We start from the raw sequence: 16814 nt of genomic DNA, 5'->3' as shown, positions 1-16814 counted from the left end.
GGTAAAAAGAGGATAGGTGAAGAGGGAAGGGGTGGTGTTGGGTGAAGGAGGATGATGAGTGGGCAGAAACAGGGAGAAGAGCAGGCAGGGGAGAAAGGAGGAACCATCAGAAGGAGAGAGGAAAGGTGAAGAGGCGGAACAGCTATCCAAGCCGTTAGTGGTACCTGAGAACAAATAGGGCTTCTCAAAGTTTTTGGGAAAATCTGTACTGTCCTTCAGCTGTTTATGTTTATTTGTTTCTTTTTAAACACACTGTTTGTAAACCGTCTGAAACTAACCACATTGTGTACAGATGGGAACAGACTGACCTGAGGTTACGCAGTCTTACCTCTGTGCCTGTTAGTCGTTTTATCAAACATGAGCATGGCATCATCAACCTACACACAGGGAAAAAGAGACGGAGAGGGCCACAGATTAGCATAGCACTAGAGGTATTGTTCAACTCCTCTCCTCCTGAGTTTGAAAGAGAGGCCATGTAACAGATGGAGAGATCAAGAGAGAGAGAAAGGGTGAAAAGGAGGGGGGGATTGGGGGGGACAGGTGACAAAGGATATGGGGGGAGGGGGAGGCAGAACAGGGGAAAAGAGATGGGGGACAGAGAGGGGAAGGGTGAGAGGTGATGTAGAACAGAAGAGTTAGAATTGGACACAGGCACCCTCATTTCATCCCCCACCCATAAGGTAAACAGCATTGAATGTCTCTCTTGCAGTCTCTTATTTGCTCCATCTCCCGCAATCTTGCACTCTTACTCCATCTCTCCCGCTCCCTCACTCAGAGGGAGGGGGTATAATCTTTTCACAAACTGCGTCCACTTCTTTCTTTCACTTTCCGCAAAGTTTACCATTCCCATGGAAACTAGCTGAAGAATTTCGATTAGAAGGTTTTACCACTCCCCTTCTTCCTTCATGAATAGAGAGAGGGGGAGAAAGAGAAAGAGGCAGAGAGAGAGAGAAGGAGAGAAAGAGAGAGGGAGAAGGAGAGAAAGAGAGAGAGAGGGAGAGAGAGAAAGAGAGAGGGAGAGAGAGAAAGAGAGAGGGGAAGAGCGAGAAACTTAGAGCGGCAGTGAGAGGGAAAGGAAAGTTGAGAAGATGGAGATACTGGAGTAATATAAGTTGGGGGCAGACGTGCTGCTGAGGGAAAGATACAGAGCACGTGCAGTAAGGACAAGCCCAGCCGAGGGCAGAGAAAGACAGCCTGGGACCGACCGGAGAGGGAAAGGAGAAGAAAAAGGAGAGGGACAAAAGGAGGGAGAAAGAGAACAAAGAGGAGAGAGGCTTTGTTGTTTGTTGGCACGGACGCCTGTCATTCCTCCTCTCCCCCCTTCTTTTTTTCTCCCTCTCTTCTGCCTGCTTCCCCCTTCATCCCCCTCTGCCCCCTCCTTCTCCCCCTCTCTCTCCCCCCCTCTCCCCACAGTGAGAGAAAGTGAGCACAGCTTCCATTCCCAAGGAAAAACAAAAACTGAAAGCACAGTGGACAAACATAGTTTTTCAGGACAACAAAACTGCGTCTCAAACTCAATCAAAACTTTTGTGAAATTACATGTGTTCCCATACACATGTACACACGTATATTGATATTAAATAGTATTTTTGGAACTTAACCACAAGCTCAAAACTTGTGAGGCCATCTCAGGTTGAAATAAAATCCCAGTGACGATGTTTCACTGGGCAGCATGTGCCTGGTCAGGGCCATATTCTCATCGCACTGCCAGCAAAACTTGTCCTCGTGCGTATACTGTTCCGGCTCTGCGTGTGCATGCCAGGCTGTGTACATACTTAAGAGCACTTTGGTGCAAGTCAACCTGGGAGAAAAGGTCAAAGGTAAAGACCTCCTGCCAGTGTGAAAGCGGACCTGTTGGTCCAAGCACATCGAAATGGCCCCCATACTCTGACATTTACGCACTAGCATACGTCCTGCGCTCCCTGTCCCACTCACTCTTGTCAAAACCCAATGACACAGCAGCATCAGGGGCTGCGAAAAACAGCCTGTCAAGTCAATGACTGTGCAACCAGTGCACACCCACCCCACACCACAGTGTTGGGACACCCCCTGCACTGCACACTTCCCCCTCGACCGATGTACCTTGAAGCCCAAGTCACTCAACAAGTAATATTTAAAACAATAGGAATTTGAATGGGCGGTGCATAGAACTATCTCTTCTCCCTCTCACACACTCTCTTTATACCCCTCACCCACACCCCTGCCTCATTTCTCCCTCTTTTTCTCTCATCCCTCTTTCCCACCCCCTCTTTCCAAACAGGGCAGCAGACAAAGAGTCCAGTGAGGCACTCTAATCGGGAACGCTCATGGGTGGCTGGAGCCTAACTTTTTCTGTCCATCTCTCTTGCTCCCATTTCACTCATCTTTGCCTTGTGGGGTGGTGGTGATGGGGGTGGTTGGCACTACTGTATGGATATTTCTCCAGTGAGAAAATATTTTTAAAAGCACAAACAGTTCCTTTTCATTGGTGTATGGCCCCTGCATGAAACAAGCCAACCGTTCAATTCAAAATCATAGCTTTGAGGGAGACCAATTTAATGCCAGTTTGCCGCATGTAATGGTGACATAATGACACTGGCATTCAGAATTAGGGGCAGGGCAGTGGGTGAGATAGAAACACCAGTGTGTGTTTATTGTGTCTCTGGGTGTGTGTTTGTTTGTCAATAATATATTCTGCGTTTGCGCAGGCTGGGAGCAGATAAGTGAATAAAGTTCAAACCTCCTATCGCTCCCCCGGTTCTCTGTTGAATGGTAATGTGGTTATGTGGGAGGCTGGAGTGTTTGTTTCACGCTAAACTCGGCACCTGCAGGGCTGGTGCACTACAGTGCACAGCTGGGACATCCTCGAGTGGCTGAGGCCCATGTTGTGCAGCACTGTATCCAATCAAATCTCGCAAAATTCTTCAGCGAATACAGCAGACGTGACACCTCCAGAACCCCACAAAGGGAATGCCACAGTTTGAGGTGAATAATAATAACGACTGCACTGCGGACAGCAGCCACACTGTGCACAAAGCTGTGTAAAAAACCATGCAAATCTCAAATCTCTACAGGAGTTGGCCCACCTTCAACTCACTTAAGAGCTGTGGCTCACCAAACTCACATAAATGACAAAGGTGCTCTAATCCCATCCAGCAGCAACATACTACTCCCTGAACTTGAAATACTTAAAGAAGAGCAAGTAATATGTAACTGAAGTCACCAAATACATTGTGCTGAAACATAAGCTAAAAACTTAGTGAAACTGTTGAACCAGAATATTCTTTTCTCATGTTGGAAAAAGAACCAGTTGTTTTGTGCAAGTGCAATTAGCAATTAGTGCTGATGGCCATGTCTGCAGATGACATTAGAACAAAGGATAGATTACATAAAAAGGACATGGAGGCTCCAGAGATTTGAGCTCATTCTGATCTGGCTCATATGTGCCAGGTCAACACCCATAAGGGGGTTTTGAGGATAACCAATGTCAACTTATGGTAACCTGGTAATCTGCGCTTAGTCTACATTTAGCAGAAGCAGAACCACCTCTCTCGAGATGCATAAACCACAGACAGGAGAAAAGTCCTTTTGTCAATCTGTCGTATATAGCTTTGCTGCAAAGCGTTTGCAATCAAATACTTGTCACAGTAATTCAATTGTGTCATTGTCAATTTAAATAAAAGCGGACATGAAACTACTTTTCAACCAAGACTGATCTTGATCTGCGTACATCTACATCTTTAGAAAATATGTTTCATACTTGAAACTGCAACTAAGTTGATCCAAAAACTCCAAGCTTGACACATCCACAATTTGAAACAAGTTGCATCACAAGTCGGCATCACTACCTATAGTTTGAGGAAGCATGCGATTACAGTGGTGAAATTTTTGTTGCCATGTGAGCAAAATTATATTTGACCCTTGCCCCTTCTCTCCTTTTATTTGCCCCCCTCTGCATCCCAGCACCCCATCGTCCTCGCTCCCTAGTCCCTTTTCTCTTCTTCTCCCTTTGTTATCACATCAGTGACTTTCCCCTCCCCTTCCCATATTGAAAGCCTCCATCAATCTGGCGATCCAAGTTCTTGAATGAAGTCTACTTCGCAAATACACCATTCCTCAATGGATTTTCGTTTACACTAAAACTGGGCAAAAAACTATTTGGCGTTAAAGAAACAGGCAGAAGGAGACTTCCAAGGAGACTGAGTTGATGTGACAACTAGGCTGAATTGGGTCTAAGCTATTTTGACCGTTAGTTGATCAGTGTTATTGTTACACAACCCCCCAATCACCTCCCCACAAAACCCCTTGCCCGCTGAATTACTTAGGGACAATGGACAAGCTGGGTCACCAAGGCAACAGGCTGGGAGGGGGCCGGGGGCTGGAGAGGGGGGTGGGGTGGGGGGGGAGAGCAGGAGCAGCTGTTACATCAGATTAGTTCAGATTCTCATAATCCCTCCCCCTTGCCTGCCACCTTCTTTGACTCCCTCTCCCAAACTTTTTCTCTCTTTCCTTTGCCTGCATTAGCACTTAGAATTTTTCCCCTCTTTCTTTTCCACACTCTTTTTCTCTCCATCTTCAATATTCCACCACTCTCGCTGTACCTCTAACCTCTCAATCTCACTCTCGTTCTCTCTTTTCTCCACAACGTAATCAAGTTCTTTTGTACTTCTTATATTCACGGTTCCATCATTCCCCAATTCAAGTGGGAACAACAAATTAATAGTGGTTCCAGAAAATTTAAAAACATGAACAGGCGCAACCCATAAATTAATTCACACACACACACACACACACACACACACACACACACACACACACACACACGTACATATTTTCCAGTATTAAAAAAACTATCCTCAGCCATGGTCCTCCAAGCAATTTCTTACCTCTTACATTCCAAAACGGTTCCCTTCCTGACTCATCACTTTTCACCAATAATCCTTCCCCATGACAAACCCTTCCCTGGGACAACCAGTTGGGACATTTTAAAAGGCCATCAATCAGGACGAAGGATTTAACTCCATTTTAGATCTATTCGCCCATTCCAGGATGCCTTCTTAACTTATCACACCTACCTTTCCAAATTGATCAAAATACTGCTTCACATCTTCAATAGTCGTGTTGACTGACAGGCCCCCAACAAAGATTTTCTTGGTGCGAGTCACCAACTGGCAAAGGAGGAGACGAGAGAATTAGAAAGATCCGAACAATTTCCGTTCATATAATCTGACCATTATTATATACAGTAATAGTGACAACTTTGGTTGACTTCAGTGGAGTCTCCAAAGTGGGTGGGTTTTTAGTATCATTCTTGGCAATATTTGGCAATTTCACCATTTTAACTTTAATTATTTACTTAGTGGACACCTTTATCAATTAAACTACTTCACCCATTCATAGAGCTGAATGGTTTTTGAAAAAAATCAGGTTAAGTACATTGCTCAGTGATACAAAGGCTTCAAATTTGAATCTTACGCCTTCGCGTAACAAGTCTCATTCAACATCACATCACCATGGTTACAGCCTTGACACATAAATACCAAAAACAAAATGGACATTTGGTAAACCAAAATGTTTCTGCCCACAAATACAATACAGCATATCTGTCATTCTTTTAATGAAGATAGAGGTTTTATGTTGTAATTTGCTCCAAATAAGGTGCAGTGAATGGCAGAATAATCACGGTGGTAACTGTAGAACTCTGAAGAACTCAGTTTCCCCATGCTCTTGTCATGCCCACTCTCAGTTTTATACAGACCTTCCCAGAACCACAGGGGGGCCATCAACCAGTGCTGCCCTGCCCCTCAAAACCAGCATGCACTGTGTGGCGCTTTCTCACCTCTCTCAGATTGGTTTCAGACGTGGCAGACAAGAGCCAATAACTTGCTCACCTTTTTAGAGATCACTTGACTATCATTCCCAATTCTGGTAGGGGAACATTCATTAATTTAAGATAACATAAAGGCCTAGGTGATGCACACAAAACATAATGTTGCATGCTCCTATGTGTGACATGAATAATGAATAATTGGGGGTTGTAAATGATGAGTCATGAACTGAGGCAATGGCTCCATTCGTGATCATGTGACATAAAATAATCCATCCCTGCCTCTTGCAGCACTCTAATGATGTCATAGTGACGGCTATGTAATCATCCCATTACTGGGAATTAACCCAGATTCAATTGTTCTGCCTCAACAGGGGTCAAACGCACAAACGAAACATACTAACAAACACCAATTGACCCTTTCCATACACACTGATATCTTCGAGATGCAACCAGAAAGATTGAAAGGCTAAAAAGGACAGACATGACGAGGGATTTTGCGCCGTTCTTACCTTTGGCTGAGCTCTGCGAGGGAATGCCACTTTTGGGTCAATCTGAGGTAAAAAAAACATGCAAAGGGGAGGGGGGGGGGAATTAGGAACATTTTTTAAATTTAAATGGACCAATAAGCCCACGAGTAGAATCAGCCACAGGTTGATGAGAAGTCTATGAGACTGGGGGTTCAGCACATCAAGTCCACTGTTTCCCTACAGTTCCAGTTTTTCTCCTTTAAATTCACAAATTTAAAAGTCACATCCAAATGCAGTTGTACCACGACTATACAATTTGCATTGAATTCTCCATATTTTCGCATTCCTTTGCTCATAGCAGAAACATTATTGTGAAACTGGACATAGGACCTGAAAGAAGAATGTTGTCTATATGAACTCATTCTCATCCACAAGTTCCTCACACCTGTTGTGAAACAAATATTCAACCTGAGTCTCTCTATATTATCTCCAATGAGAGCCAGTGCAACAGAGAGGAAGATGAGAGCAAGGGGAGAAGGTACTGTACTTGACAGAACGAATGGCACGATGGTTGAGTAAGGTTAGAAAGGAAAGTGTGTTTTGTAGGGCCACAAAGGGTGAACAGAGGAGTCAAAAGAAAAAGGGTGAAAGATAGCTGTCATTTCCACCTGTGGGGGTTTGGGTATAGGGGGTAGTGAAAGTGGGATGGAAGGTGAGGGCACTCATGGAATGGAAACTGAATTGACCTCTGCTCTCACCTCACTACAATGGCACAGAAGAATCAATTCCAAGAGAAAACTATCACCTCTCGCAGCCCAACGCCTTTCAACTCTACAGGTGTGCGAGTTGGAGATGTATATGGGGAGCTGGAGCAGGTGTGTTTCCAGCTATTTACCTGGAAACCATTTGCTTGGCAAGCTCTGGAATGTATTCAAATCAATGTCTGGGCTACAGAACATGTGGCATAGAATTAGAGATAATTCAGTGACGATTAATATTTCATCCCAATTGTTAAATGCTGGTGATCCAGGACAACAGAAGAGCACTGCAGAGGGGTGCAGCGTTTGAGCTGGGTTGACCTCTGCTGTGTGACTTGCGGTGAATAACCTAGTTCATCCGCTGGGCTGCAGCTGGTAACAGCGGGAGTATACCAAACGGATCTCTACCATTCCTCCTACCCCCTCACCTCCTCTCTGTCACCCCCATGTGACATGTGATCTCCTGGAATCTCACACAGGCACTAAAATCACAAACACATCTCATCTCCCACAGAACGGACAGACACAGGGAGACAGGAGGAGAGCAAAAGAGTGTAATCAAAGACAGGGAGAAGAGGGGTGACGGCGTTACATGCACACACTCGGACAGCAGCCTCTTTTTTTGTTTGTTTGTGTTTGTTTGTTTTTGCTTTACTCTTCCTATAGTGCAGAATAGACGATCCTGCTATGGCAGAGCTACAATTTAACGATTAGGTTTTCTGCCCAGGGCCAGCTCGTAATGAGCAGTGCAAAAGCCTACAATTTAAAAGTTCCCCGCCACTCAGCCATTTTCATGCCAGCCACCGGCCACTGGCTACAGCAGGTTAAACAAAAACTGTCAATAGCAGATTGAGTACATAACTATGCATGACTACCAAGAGTGCCATTACTATATAAGTTAAATTTTTAGCAATCATCATACTTATCTAACACAAACTAGAGTTGCACAGATTGAATGTGCCATACAAAAGTACACCAGCAAAGTCCTTTAATAATGTCAGTACATAATCATGTTGCACAAGGAAGATGTCAGAATACTATCACTATTATACAGGACTAAAGAATACAATACTAAAATCTCTATATTAGTCTATACTGATCTAATATGGCTAGAATATAATGCTAGACTACACTATGCTGTACTGTTGTTATACCAAGCAGTGAAACAGTGAGACAGTACAGCACTAGGAGTTCTATATTAGTCTGTAACCATGACAGTGTAGAACTAAATTACAGTTGAGAGCTATGGCCTCTATGGCAGACTGTGCCCGGTTTACCAGAGCAAGGTACAGAAGTTTTGACCTCACTGCAGATTCTACTACGTACAGTGCTAAAAAAGAAATAACGAAACTAGACTGTACAGAATCAGATGCAATGTCTACAGTTTAGTGCTATGATTGCTAAACTACACTGATAGTCACCTCACGTCACCAACCCTCCTGTTGTCCAACACTCCTGTACACATTCAAAAACAAACAAACAGACACACAAACAAACAAACAAAATCAACAGACAGCAACCAACACACGGGGGGGAAAAATACTGAATGGACATCAATTAATTTTTTGTGTCAACATGCACAGAAATTACCCATTTAACTATATTTGATATATATATATATATATGCAGCCTAATACCAATGTTTTTATTTTGGTTTCAGGAAAACAAAATTAGGTAAAGGCAATGACAATGTGAAAAAGAAATGTAAATGCAACTTAAACACACACCCCTTCCTTTTGCAGGACACCACTGCCATTTAACTAATTTAAAATTCAGAAGAGAAACAAGCACATACAACGGAAACATTTTAAGAAGACAGGCTACAGCAACCCTATCAGCTTGAGTTTAACCTTTTTTTTTTTTTCCCCATAGTCACCACTTCAGGAAATCAATTTGACTAAACACAAATTGTACCAGTGACTGACAAATTTACTAGCAGGGAGAAACACAGTCTTAACTGTCAGTGATCTCCAGAACAGAGGGATGATCTGGTATCAGGCACAACTGCCATTAATAGCTTAAATACAGGGCTATTCACATGTCATAGTCACCATTTGCTTCCGTTCAGAAAACAAAAGAAATGGGGGGATAAGAGGGACAATTTGAACTGCCTGCTTCGACTAACTACAAATAACATCAACCACTCAAAACTGGGACTGATAAGGTCATCATTAACAGCCATTAAAACTTCTGTACACCATTGAAACAAAATCTGAGATTGTATTTAGCATCCAGTAAAACAGCAAACTTCCACTCACTTCCAGTATCCCGGTTTAGTTTTCCTAAACATAGAGTGCAATTTATTAGTCATGCAACCACTTAAGTCTCAAAAAGTTTTGAAAAGTTATAAGTACGTCAGCATTACAGACTGCCTTAAATGCTCAGTTGGCACAACTTTAAAATACCATTCAAGGTCATTGGTTTAGATGGATCATTCAGAATTGGTTTTGGATTAATTTGTTATTGGGGGGGGGGCGAGACAAATGTCAAATATGAAGTGCTATGAATAACCAGAGGTATCTGGAAACCTGAAGAGCTGTTGTTCTATGGAAATAACCCTCGGTAGGGAGTGAGAATAATTTATTTTTGTCACATCTCCAATTCATGACAGTGAAGCCGTACGTAACTGGTCAACAAGATTATACTCACAAGCCTTCCCTGACAACAGGTAGCATGTGCATGAGACAGAAATGGAACTGACTAGTTTAGACAGAACCTGTTACACATGCTTTGAAGCATATGGTTAGTTCGATCTATACAGTACCTCAGAAGTACAACCCTGCTTGTTCCTTCAATCCGATTAGCTGCATTTGAGATCTATACTAATCACGGAGGGGGTTATCCCCTTCTCCCTCCCCCACCTCTCCTGCTTTCGTCAGCACAGTTAGGGCTAATCTCTACGGTTCAGGCCACAGCTGAAATGAGACTCGGGCCGACTGCAACAAAACACCCTTAAGAGAAAATACCAGAGACAAACGGCATAGTGCATGGAAGTATTTTCACACCCATTCACAAACAGACTGCGGCTCTTATCCTCATAGGCACTGGGTGCTCTGGAGGCTTGACGCTGGCCATGGTTCTGTCATTAAGGCATTCAGGCCTGTGCTTCCCCACCTGCTCCCCACACACACACACACACACACACCAAGGGCCACACTCTCACCCTAACACCAAGTGCAAAAAAACCCAAATCTATGAGTGGCTGGAGACAGCAAACAGGACACCCCATCTAGGTCCTCATTAGCCCCCCTCCCAATCTATTGGGAACCTAAAGAACACCCCCACAGATGGCATGGGACACTCCTGGGAGCCACTGATTCTCTTTCACCCACCTGAAGCACATGCAATTCCACCTTTCTCACCCGCTGTCCAACAAACAAAAACATTCAGCCGCAAACCATTCCAATCTGAATGCATAACCGTGGACCAGAGGCAAAAAACACTAATCTGCTTGATGCAAACAGACCCAGGATTTTTATCACACTGAAAATCTGACAGTTGTTCAGGACGTCTACTATAATAAGAAAACAATGCACAATCACTGACAGCAGTTAGCCCAGTATGCCCTTCAGAGGCTACAAAGCACTTTTTAAAATAAACAAATGTTACTGGAGAACCGTTTCCACAAAGCAAGCATTCTTTACGGTGGTGTCTTTGAGAAAACATTTGCTCAAATTCCTTTCCAACATTGATACGATTAGGCATCCCCTTCTCTCCCTCTTTCTCAGACACAACACAGCATCTCTGTCCTTTTTCCATTTTCCCCTCTTTCTTCTTGCCGCCCTCTTGCTCTCCACGGGCTGAGAAACGGTTCAGCCGGTCTCAGCATGACACATTCTTTCAGTTGTCACAGGAGATCTCTCCTTCCCTCGCTCTCTTTCTCTCCGTCCTTCCCCTGCTGCCCCTCTAAGGCGGCCTGACAATGTCCATTCTGATGGGTGAGTGAGGGGGCAGGAAGCGTGTTCTCTCTTTCCTCACCATCTCACGGCTTCGGCTGCCGCTCAATGAGCCCGCTGGCTCAAACAAAAAACACGCTGGTCACACAGCATAAGCAAAGAGAGCCCCACCCGGCTTGGACCTACCCCACCTCCCAACAGTGAACCCAAATTCAGCTTCCAACTTCACAACAGTCGGAGGACCCAGCTGAATTTGGAGTTGAGTTCATACACCTCAATCGCCACGTGTAATGAGCCTTAAATATCCTTGTGTGCATTGCAATGGACTTATTTCGGGTATATCAGTATTCCAGAAGTTAATAGGAAATAATGTTTAATAATTAGCTAATGAATCAACAATCAGAGATTACACTGCATTGTCAAACTTTACCAAAATGTGGTTAAGTGGGAAAGTGTAATGCTTAGAATGGAAAAAGCGGCCATAATCGCATTCTCAAAAAATAAGCTGAAGATTAACTTGAATACACATGATATTTGACACCACAACTGACAATTGCAGACCAGTGAGTACCTTTTCCTGAAGAAACTTGATGTGTGTACCTCTCTACTAAATACACCCGACTGAACTTCCTGATGAAAAATCAGTGTCAGCACAGCCACATTTTTATTTCCTTCACACATTTTCAGGGAGAGGATTTTCATTGCTGCACTGTGTGTTTTGCATCCTGTTCATTTCGGAGAAATGGCGGTCACTATGGAGACAAAGGTCCCAGGGTGACAAACCACAGTGGCACCCTTAGTTACTAACATCACCACGCTGATCCCACTGCGACAGGCTAATCTCAGCTCCTCCAGTGGGAGTTCAACCAGAACCATTTGTTCTTTCATTACATGTTGGTACAGGTCTCTGGCAACATCTTTATTCCCTCAACATCACTACCTCTCTCACACCTCAATCCTGCTCCATTTCTCCAATGTACCTGCCAATTCACAAAAAATGATATTGCAAGTAACATTTCATATACACTCCTCTGTACTACACTATGTAATACACTAAATGCAATACACTAAATGCACTTGAAAACTTTACCCCACTCCTTTACTTCAGTATCTCTCCCTGCTCATTCTTTTCAGTCCTGTGAGTCTATTATAATTTTCTTCCTGGTGGTATTCAGTCCTCTGGTGTGGTAGTGTAGAGAAGGTATACAGTTCGCAACACAAAAGAGACACAGAGCTCCAGAAAATCTCAATACACTGACCTCCCCACAACCATCACCACTCCCTCTCCCTGACCCCCCTGGGGGGGTACTTGCTGATCCCCATGGCGACGAATGGGCCACCATTGTCATAAGACCCGCCCACATTCACCACAAACAAAGAGACATATACACACATACAAAGTTTCACCTAAGACTTTTCAGGCGCATTCAAGTTTTACGTACCAAGATGCACTGCAATGTCATGTAAATAATACTGAACACTGTAACAAAATGGTGTAACACAGGGTGTATTTGGTATCAAGAATATGGTGACATCACCCTGAGAGTGATGCGTGGTGTATACAGTGACTACAGATGTCAGAATCTCTCAAAGGGGCATTATTAGTATGAGAAATGCTCTGAAATCTTTACTGTAAAACGAGCTTACTGGTTTTATATTGTAAATCACTGCCTTCGCCCAGTAAACTAATCTGTACAGTGTTATACAATAATGGTCTTAATTTTGTTCTCACATGTGCAATAAGTCGATTATCCAAAACCCAATTACTGCCACGTACAGTGCAAGCACAAAGGATGTCACACTAATCTGATGTGCAAGCATTTACATCCTCACTGGTTCAACATCCTCCCTCCAACTGCCAAGTCATCCTCTCACCTGCAGTGGATGTGACATAATGGTGGTTCACGCGCTTGAGAAGCTCAAGTTAAACTACGAAACTAAAATAAATATAGTAAATATAATAAATATGGTAACAAATGTTTATAACTAAAACATGACACTGTTTTACCATTTATGAGCTTCCATTTCAATTTTATCAACTAAAAATTAAATAGGCTATGTTCAACATTCCCTGTTCCCTAATGTTTGTTTTTGAACTCAACACAGCCTACTTTATTTTACCTCGTGTAAAAAAAAATAGAATAAAAGTTGTATATAAAATCTTTTTGCCACTTCTGGGGTTTACGCTGCTATAAGTTATACATTCACACTTGCAACCAAGCCCCTCCATAGTACCATCGTAAAGAGCCACCCTGTCTGGGTCCCCCGGTTACCATGGCGATGGACACCGACTAAGAACGCGCTCCCGACAACCTCGCGGTGGGAGGGAGAGGCAGAGAAAGCTCCCTCCTCTATTCCTTTTATTTCTTCAATATTACCCCCCCCCCCATCAGCAGCTGGGAAATGGGACGATAGAGAGAAAAAAAAAAAAAGAAAAGAAAGTGGAGCCAGCATTCGCCTTTGCGAGGCAGGCACATGCGCCCAGGTCATACCGAAGCGCGGATTTTCCTAAATAAATTTGCATTGCTCCGGAATTTACATTTGAATCGTAAGTCGTTGCGACACGGCCTTACGCATGGAAAGTGTCTTAGTCCATTCGCGAGTTCAACAATAATTTAATGTGTATGTTGAAGGAATCCTTTGAAAAAAGTTCTGTTTATTCAGGTAGCCTAGTTGCCAGGCTCGACCAGAAGTCAGGTAGGGAAGGCGATCGGCGAAAATAGCTGGTAGAAGTTAACTTATTATTTTGTAAAGGACAACTGTCTGTCAGATATCTGTATATAATTAGGTCTCAGAATTAAAATTTAAAGCCTTAATTTTCACATGTCTCATTCTGAATGATTCTATTATTGCAATATTTTATAAGGAGGCCTAACAAGTAAACTTTTATTCCAGTTTCCAATAAAGTTAGAGGGGAAAGACACGTAAGCCTATAGAGCTTGTATATGTGATACCCAAATATGTCTACCTGTAATGCTACGTACTATGTGTGTATTAAATTTTCACTTAAAATAAAGGTAAGACTGGGATTGACAAAGCAGAACCAATTGCAACTCACAGTTTTAGAATCCAATTCATGTCTGGGTTGAGCCAAAACTTTATCCACGCCAGCCTGGTCTACGTAAGTGACAAACCCGAAGCCCCTGCAAATGAATATCAAAAGAAAAGTATGATATAAGAATGCATTAATAAAATGAGTATCAAAAATAAATATGTAGCAAAGTGCCGTGTTGTTCTGTGTGGCGGAGTCTCTGATAGGGCGCCGGGGAGCGCACGCCTCCCTCACCTCGATCGCTTTGTAACCGGATCCCGCATCACCATACACTCCTTCACCTCGCCAAATTTACTAAAGTACTCCTTTAGACCTTCTGAAAGAGAAAAACGGACATAACCAGTCATTAAAAAGATATTAACACATGCTATTTGTATCATGTTAACTGCAAGGCGGAAATCACTGAGTGATAAAACATTTATGTCCGTTCGGTAACTAAAGTGAAGCTGACAATGTCATAATGACAACTTCTAACAACCACTTTAATGTATTCACCGTGCATGGGCCTATACATTTTTACATGCCAAATATTGTTGTAAAACGTGTATATTTTTGTCAGGTGACATAAGGCCCATTTAGTTTTTTTAAATCAACTTTTGTTGACTTAACGTGTATTCCGTATCCCATGATAAAGATTTCCACTACGTTTACACAGATGTAATACATGTCACCATATCATCCAAACCACTCGTTAATAAGAAAACAGAAATGTAAAAACAAGATTATTTTTTGGCAAAGCCCGTCTGCCCCTCAACGACCGTCTAGTGGATTAGCTATTGTGCGAAGCAGCTATATCATTATGCGTGATTCAGCACTCTTTGCCCAAAACAAAAACAAATTCAGTGATGTGGATCCCCTCAAACTCAAAGCAAACCTATAGAGGTACGTCTTCCGATTGGGTGTGTGTGTGTGTGTGTGTGTGTGTGTGTGTGTGTGTGTGTGACTTGCAGGGCTCAAGCACTAAAAACCTTACAACAAGTTCAGAAACTGCACTGGCGTTTTCTTGTCCCTTTGAGTACTGTTTACACCACATTCGAGTCTTATATACAGACCATAGTGTTTTCTTTAAACCCAATTCCAATTAATCTCACTCTCAAGGGGTTTGTTTGTTTCCATTCATCCAACTTTCAAAATCCCTGCCGACTGATCCCTATTGAATGAACGCTTTGATTTCGGCCAGTAGACTACGGGCTGAACATTTTAGTTTCTTTTACATCACTGAGAATTTCAACTCAAAGCCCCTCCACCCACCACTAAAAAGAAAACAAGCAAAACATATTAATATAGGCTATTTGCTTCAATAGAAGTAGCAGATATTTTTAATAACTAACACATTTTAAAATAATAAAAATAACCAACACTTGAGCTCTCCCTACTTTTGGAAAGTTGGCGTCGAAGAAACTAGGCTAGATTACACGCTCACCTTGCGTCGTCTGCCAGCTCAAACCGCCGATGAACATTTTGCTAAATGAGAAAAGAGACGGTGTGAAACAGTATATAGCCGGTTGACTTTAACATTAATTAAGCTATATCACACTTAATTTAAATAAACTTTAAACAAATCGGCCATATTGGCTGAACATATGTACTTGTCAACCAGGCCGTTATTCCAATATTAATTCCAGATAAACACACTTCTCTTAATGGAACAGAAAAGTTTAAATATATTATAACCATGCCCACTGTTCAGTGCAAAGAAAATAAGATGAGCGCGCGGTCCCGTAGAGTGGATGTGCAGTGATAGTCCTACACAGCAGAGTGAGCAAGCACGCTGTCTGTCTTTGTTTCAGAACTCCACTGGTCCCCCTCTCAACTCCTGGGTCTCTCAGAGCCGTATCCGCGCTCAGTGGTAGGTAAAGCAATGGCGATGTTTACCAGGGATCGTGAGGGGAGTCCGCGGAGGACAGGCTGCTCTGGCTCCCTTCCGTATCCATTCCGTGTCTCTGTTCCCGAGTGTGCAGTGTGAGAAAGCAGGGAGAGCGGAGTGAGGGGCGGGGGTTTGGCCGACTGGGAAGGGGGGACGGGCTGTCTCAGAGAGGTGGGACCAGAGGGCGTTAAGCACACAAAACGTCCGTAGACTCCACCTCTCCATCTTCTTTTTCTTTTAAATCCATCTCTTCTTCCTTCCCTCTCTCGTCCCCATCCCCGCCTCTTTCATGTTGCCTCTCCCATAGCAGCCTTTCACGTCGGTTGTTTTTGTTTTGTTTTCATTTCCTCTTTCTATCACAGCTTTATCATACTTTCTCTCATATATATATATATATATAATATATATATATATATATATATATATATATATATATATATATATATATATATATATATATTTGCATTCATAAAAAATAACACAGATGAGGATAACTTACGTCATCATAGTACAACAAACTTTGTATTTAATGCTCTATATATGTTCGCCGGTGGTAACTTTCTATTAAGGAGGCTCATAAGACACGTTCTATACACGTTCTCATAAACATAATTGCTTCTCTATAACGACCATGGTGACTATTATATCTGCATGTATACCGGGAATGATTACGAGTTTTAAAGGGATACAGAGATTAGTTGCGCGGATACATCCTGCCATGTCATTTGGTAAATCAAATATGCAATCTGGACTATGCAATCTGGGCGCATGTGATTTGATTCTCCCTGATCTCTTGACAATGAAACATGGCAATGATTAGAATAATCGATAACGCACTTAATATTCTACTGTGTGAAAAAAGCGAGGCGTTCTGATTGACCAGGTCTTTCCAATGAACAGGTATTTGCCCCTATTCCTTTAGGGGCAACTGTTTGACGAAGCGTGTAACTTAGGCAATGTAACAA

At 42.8% G+C, this 16814-nt stretch overlaps 1 protein-coding gene across 1 annotated transcript; it reads right to left on the bottom strand.

Moving 5' to 3' along the window:
- Positions 1-6: 6 nt before the first annotated feature.
- msi1a (musashi RNA binding protein 1a) lies at positions 7-16037 on the bottom strand. The gene is made up of 7 exons (XM_061230254.1): positions 15858-16037; positions 15406-15446; positions 14217-14298; positions 13989-14073; positions 6319-6360; positions 5055-5147; positions 7-377 (listed from the first exon to the last, which is right to left on the bottom strand). The coding sequence occupies exons 1-7, from the start codon at positions 15914-15916 to the stop codon at positions 315-317; spliced, it is 465 nt and encodes a 154-aa protein (XP_061086238.1). The 5' UTR covers positions 15917-16037; the 3' UTR covers positions 7-314.
- Positions 16038-16814: the final 777 nt, after the last annotated feature.

The sequence above is a fragment of the Conger conger genome, unplaced genomic scaffold (assembly GCF_963514075.1).
Source record: "Conger conger unplaced genomic scaffold, fConCon1.1 SCAFFOLD_199, whole genome shotgun sequence".
Taxonomy (NCBI): domain Eukaryota; kingdom Metazoa; phylum Chordata; class Actinopteri; order Anguilliformes; family Congridae; genus Conger; species Conger conger.
Note: the sequence above shows the minus strand (reverse complement) of the source record. Positions and strands in the feature narration are given on the sequence as shown.

Coding starts and splice junctions, on each gene's coding strand:
- msi1a (XM_061230254.1), bottom strand. CDS start 15,916: ATGGATACGGAAGGGAGCCAGAGCAGCCTGTCCTCCGCGGACTCCCCT. Junction 15,447..15,857: donor GACTCCCCTCACGATCCCTG/GTAAACATCGCC, acceptor TTTCTCATTTAG/CAAAATGTTCATCGGCGGTT. Junction 14,299..15,405: donor GAGCTGGCAGACGACGCAAG/GTGAGCGTGTAA, acceptor TTTCTCTTTCAG/AAGGTCTAAAGGAGTACTTT.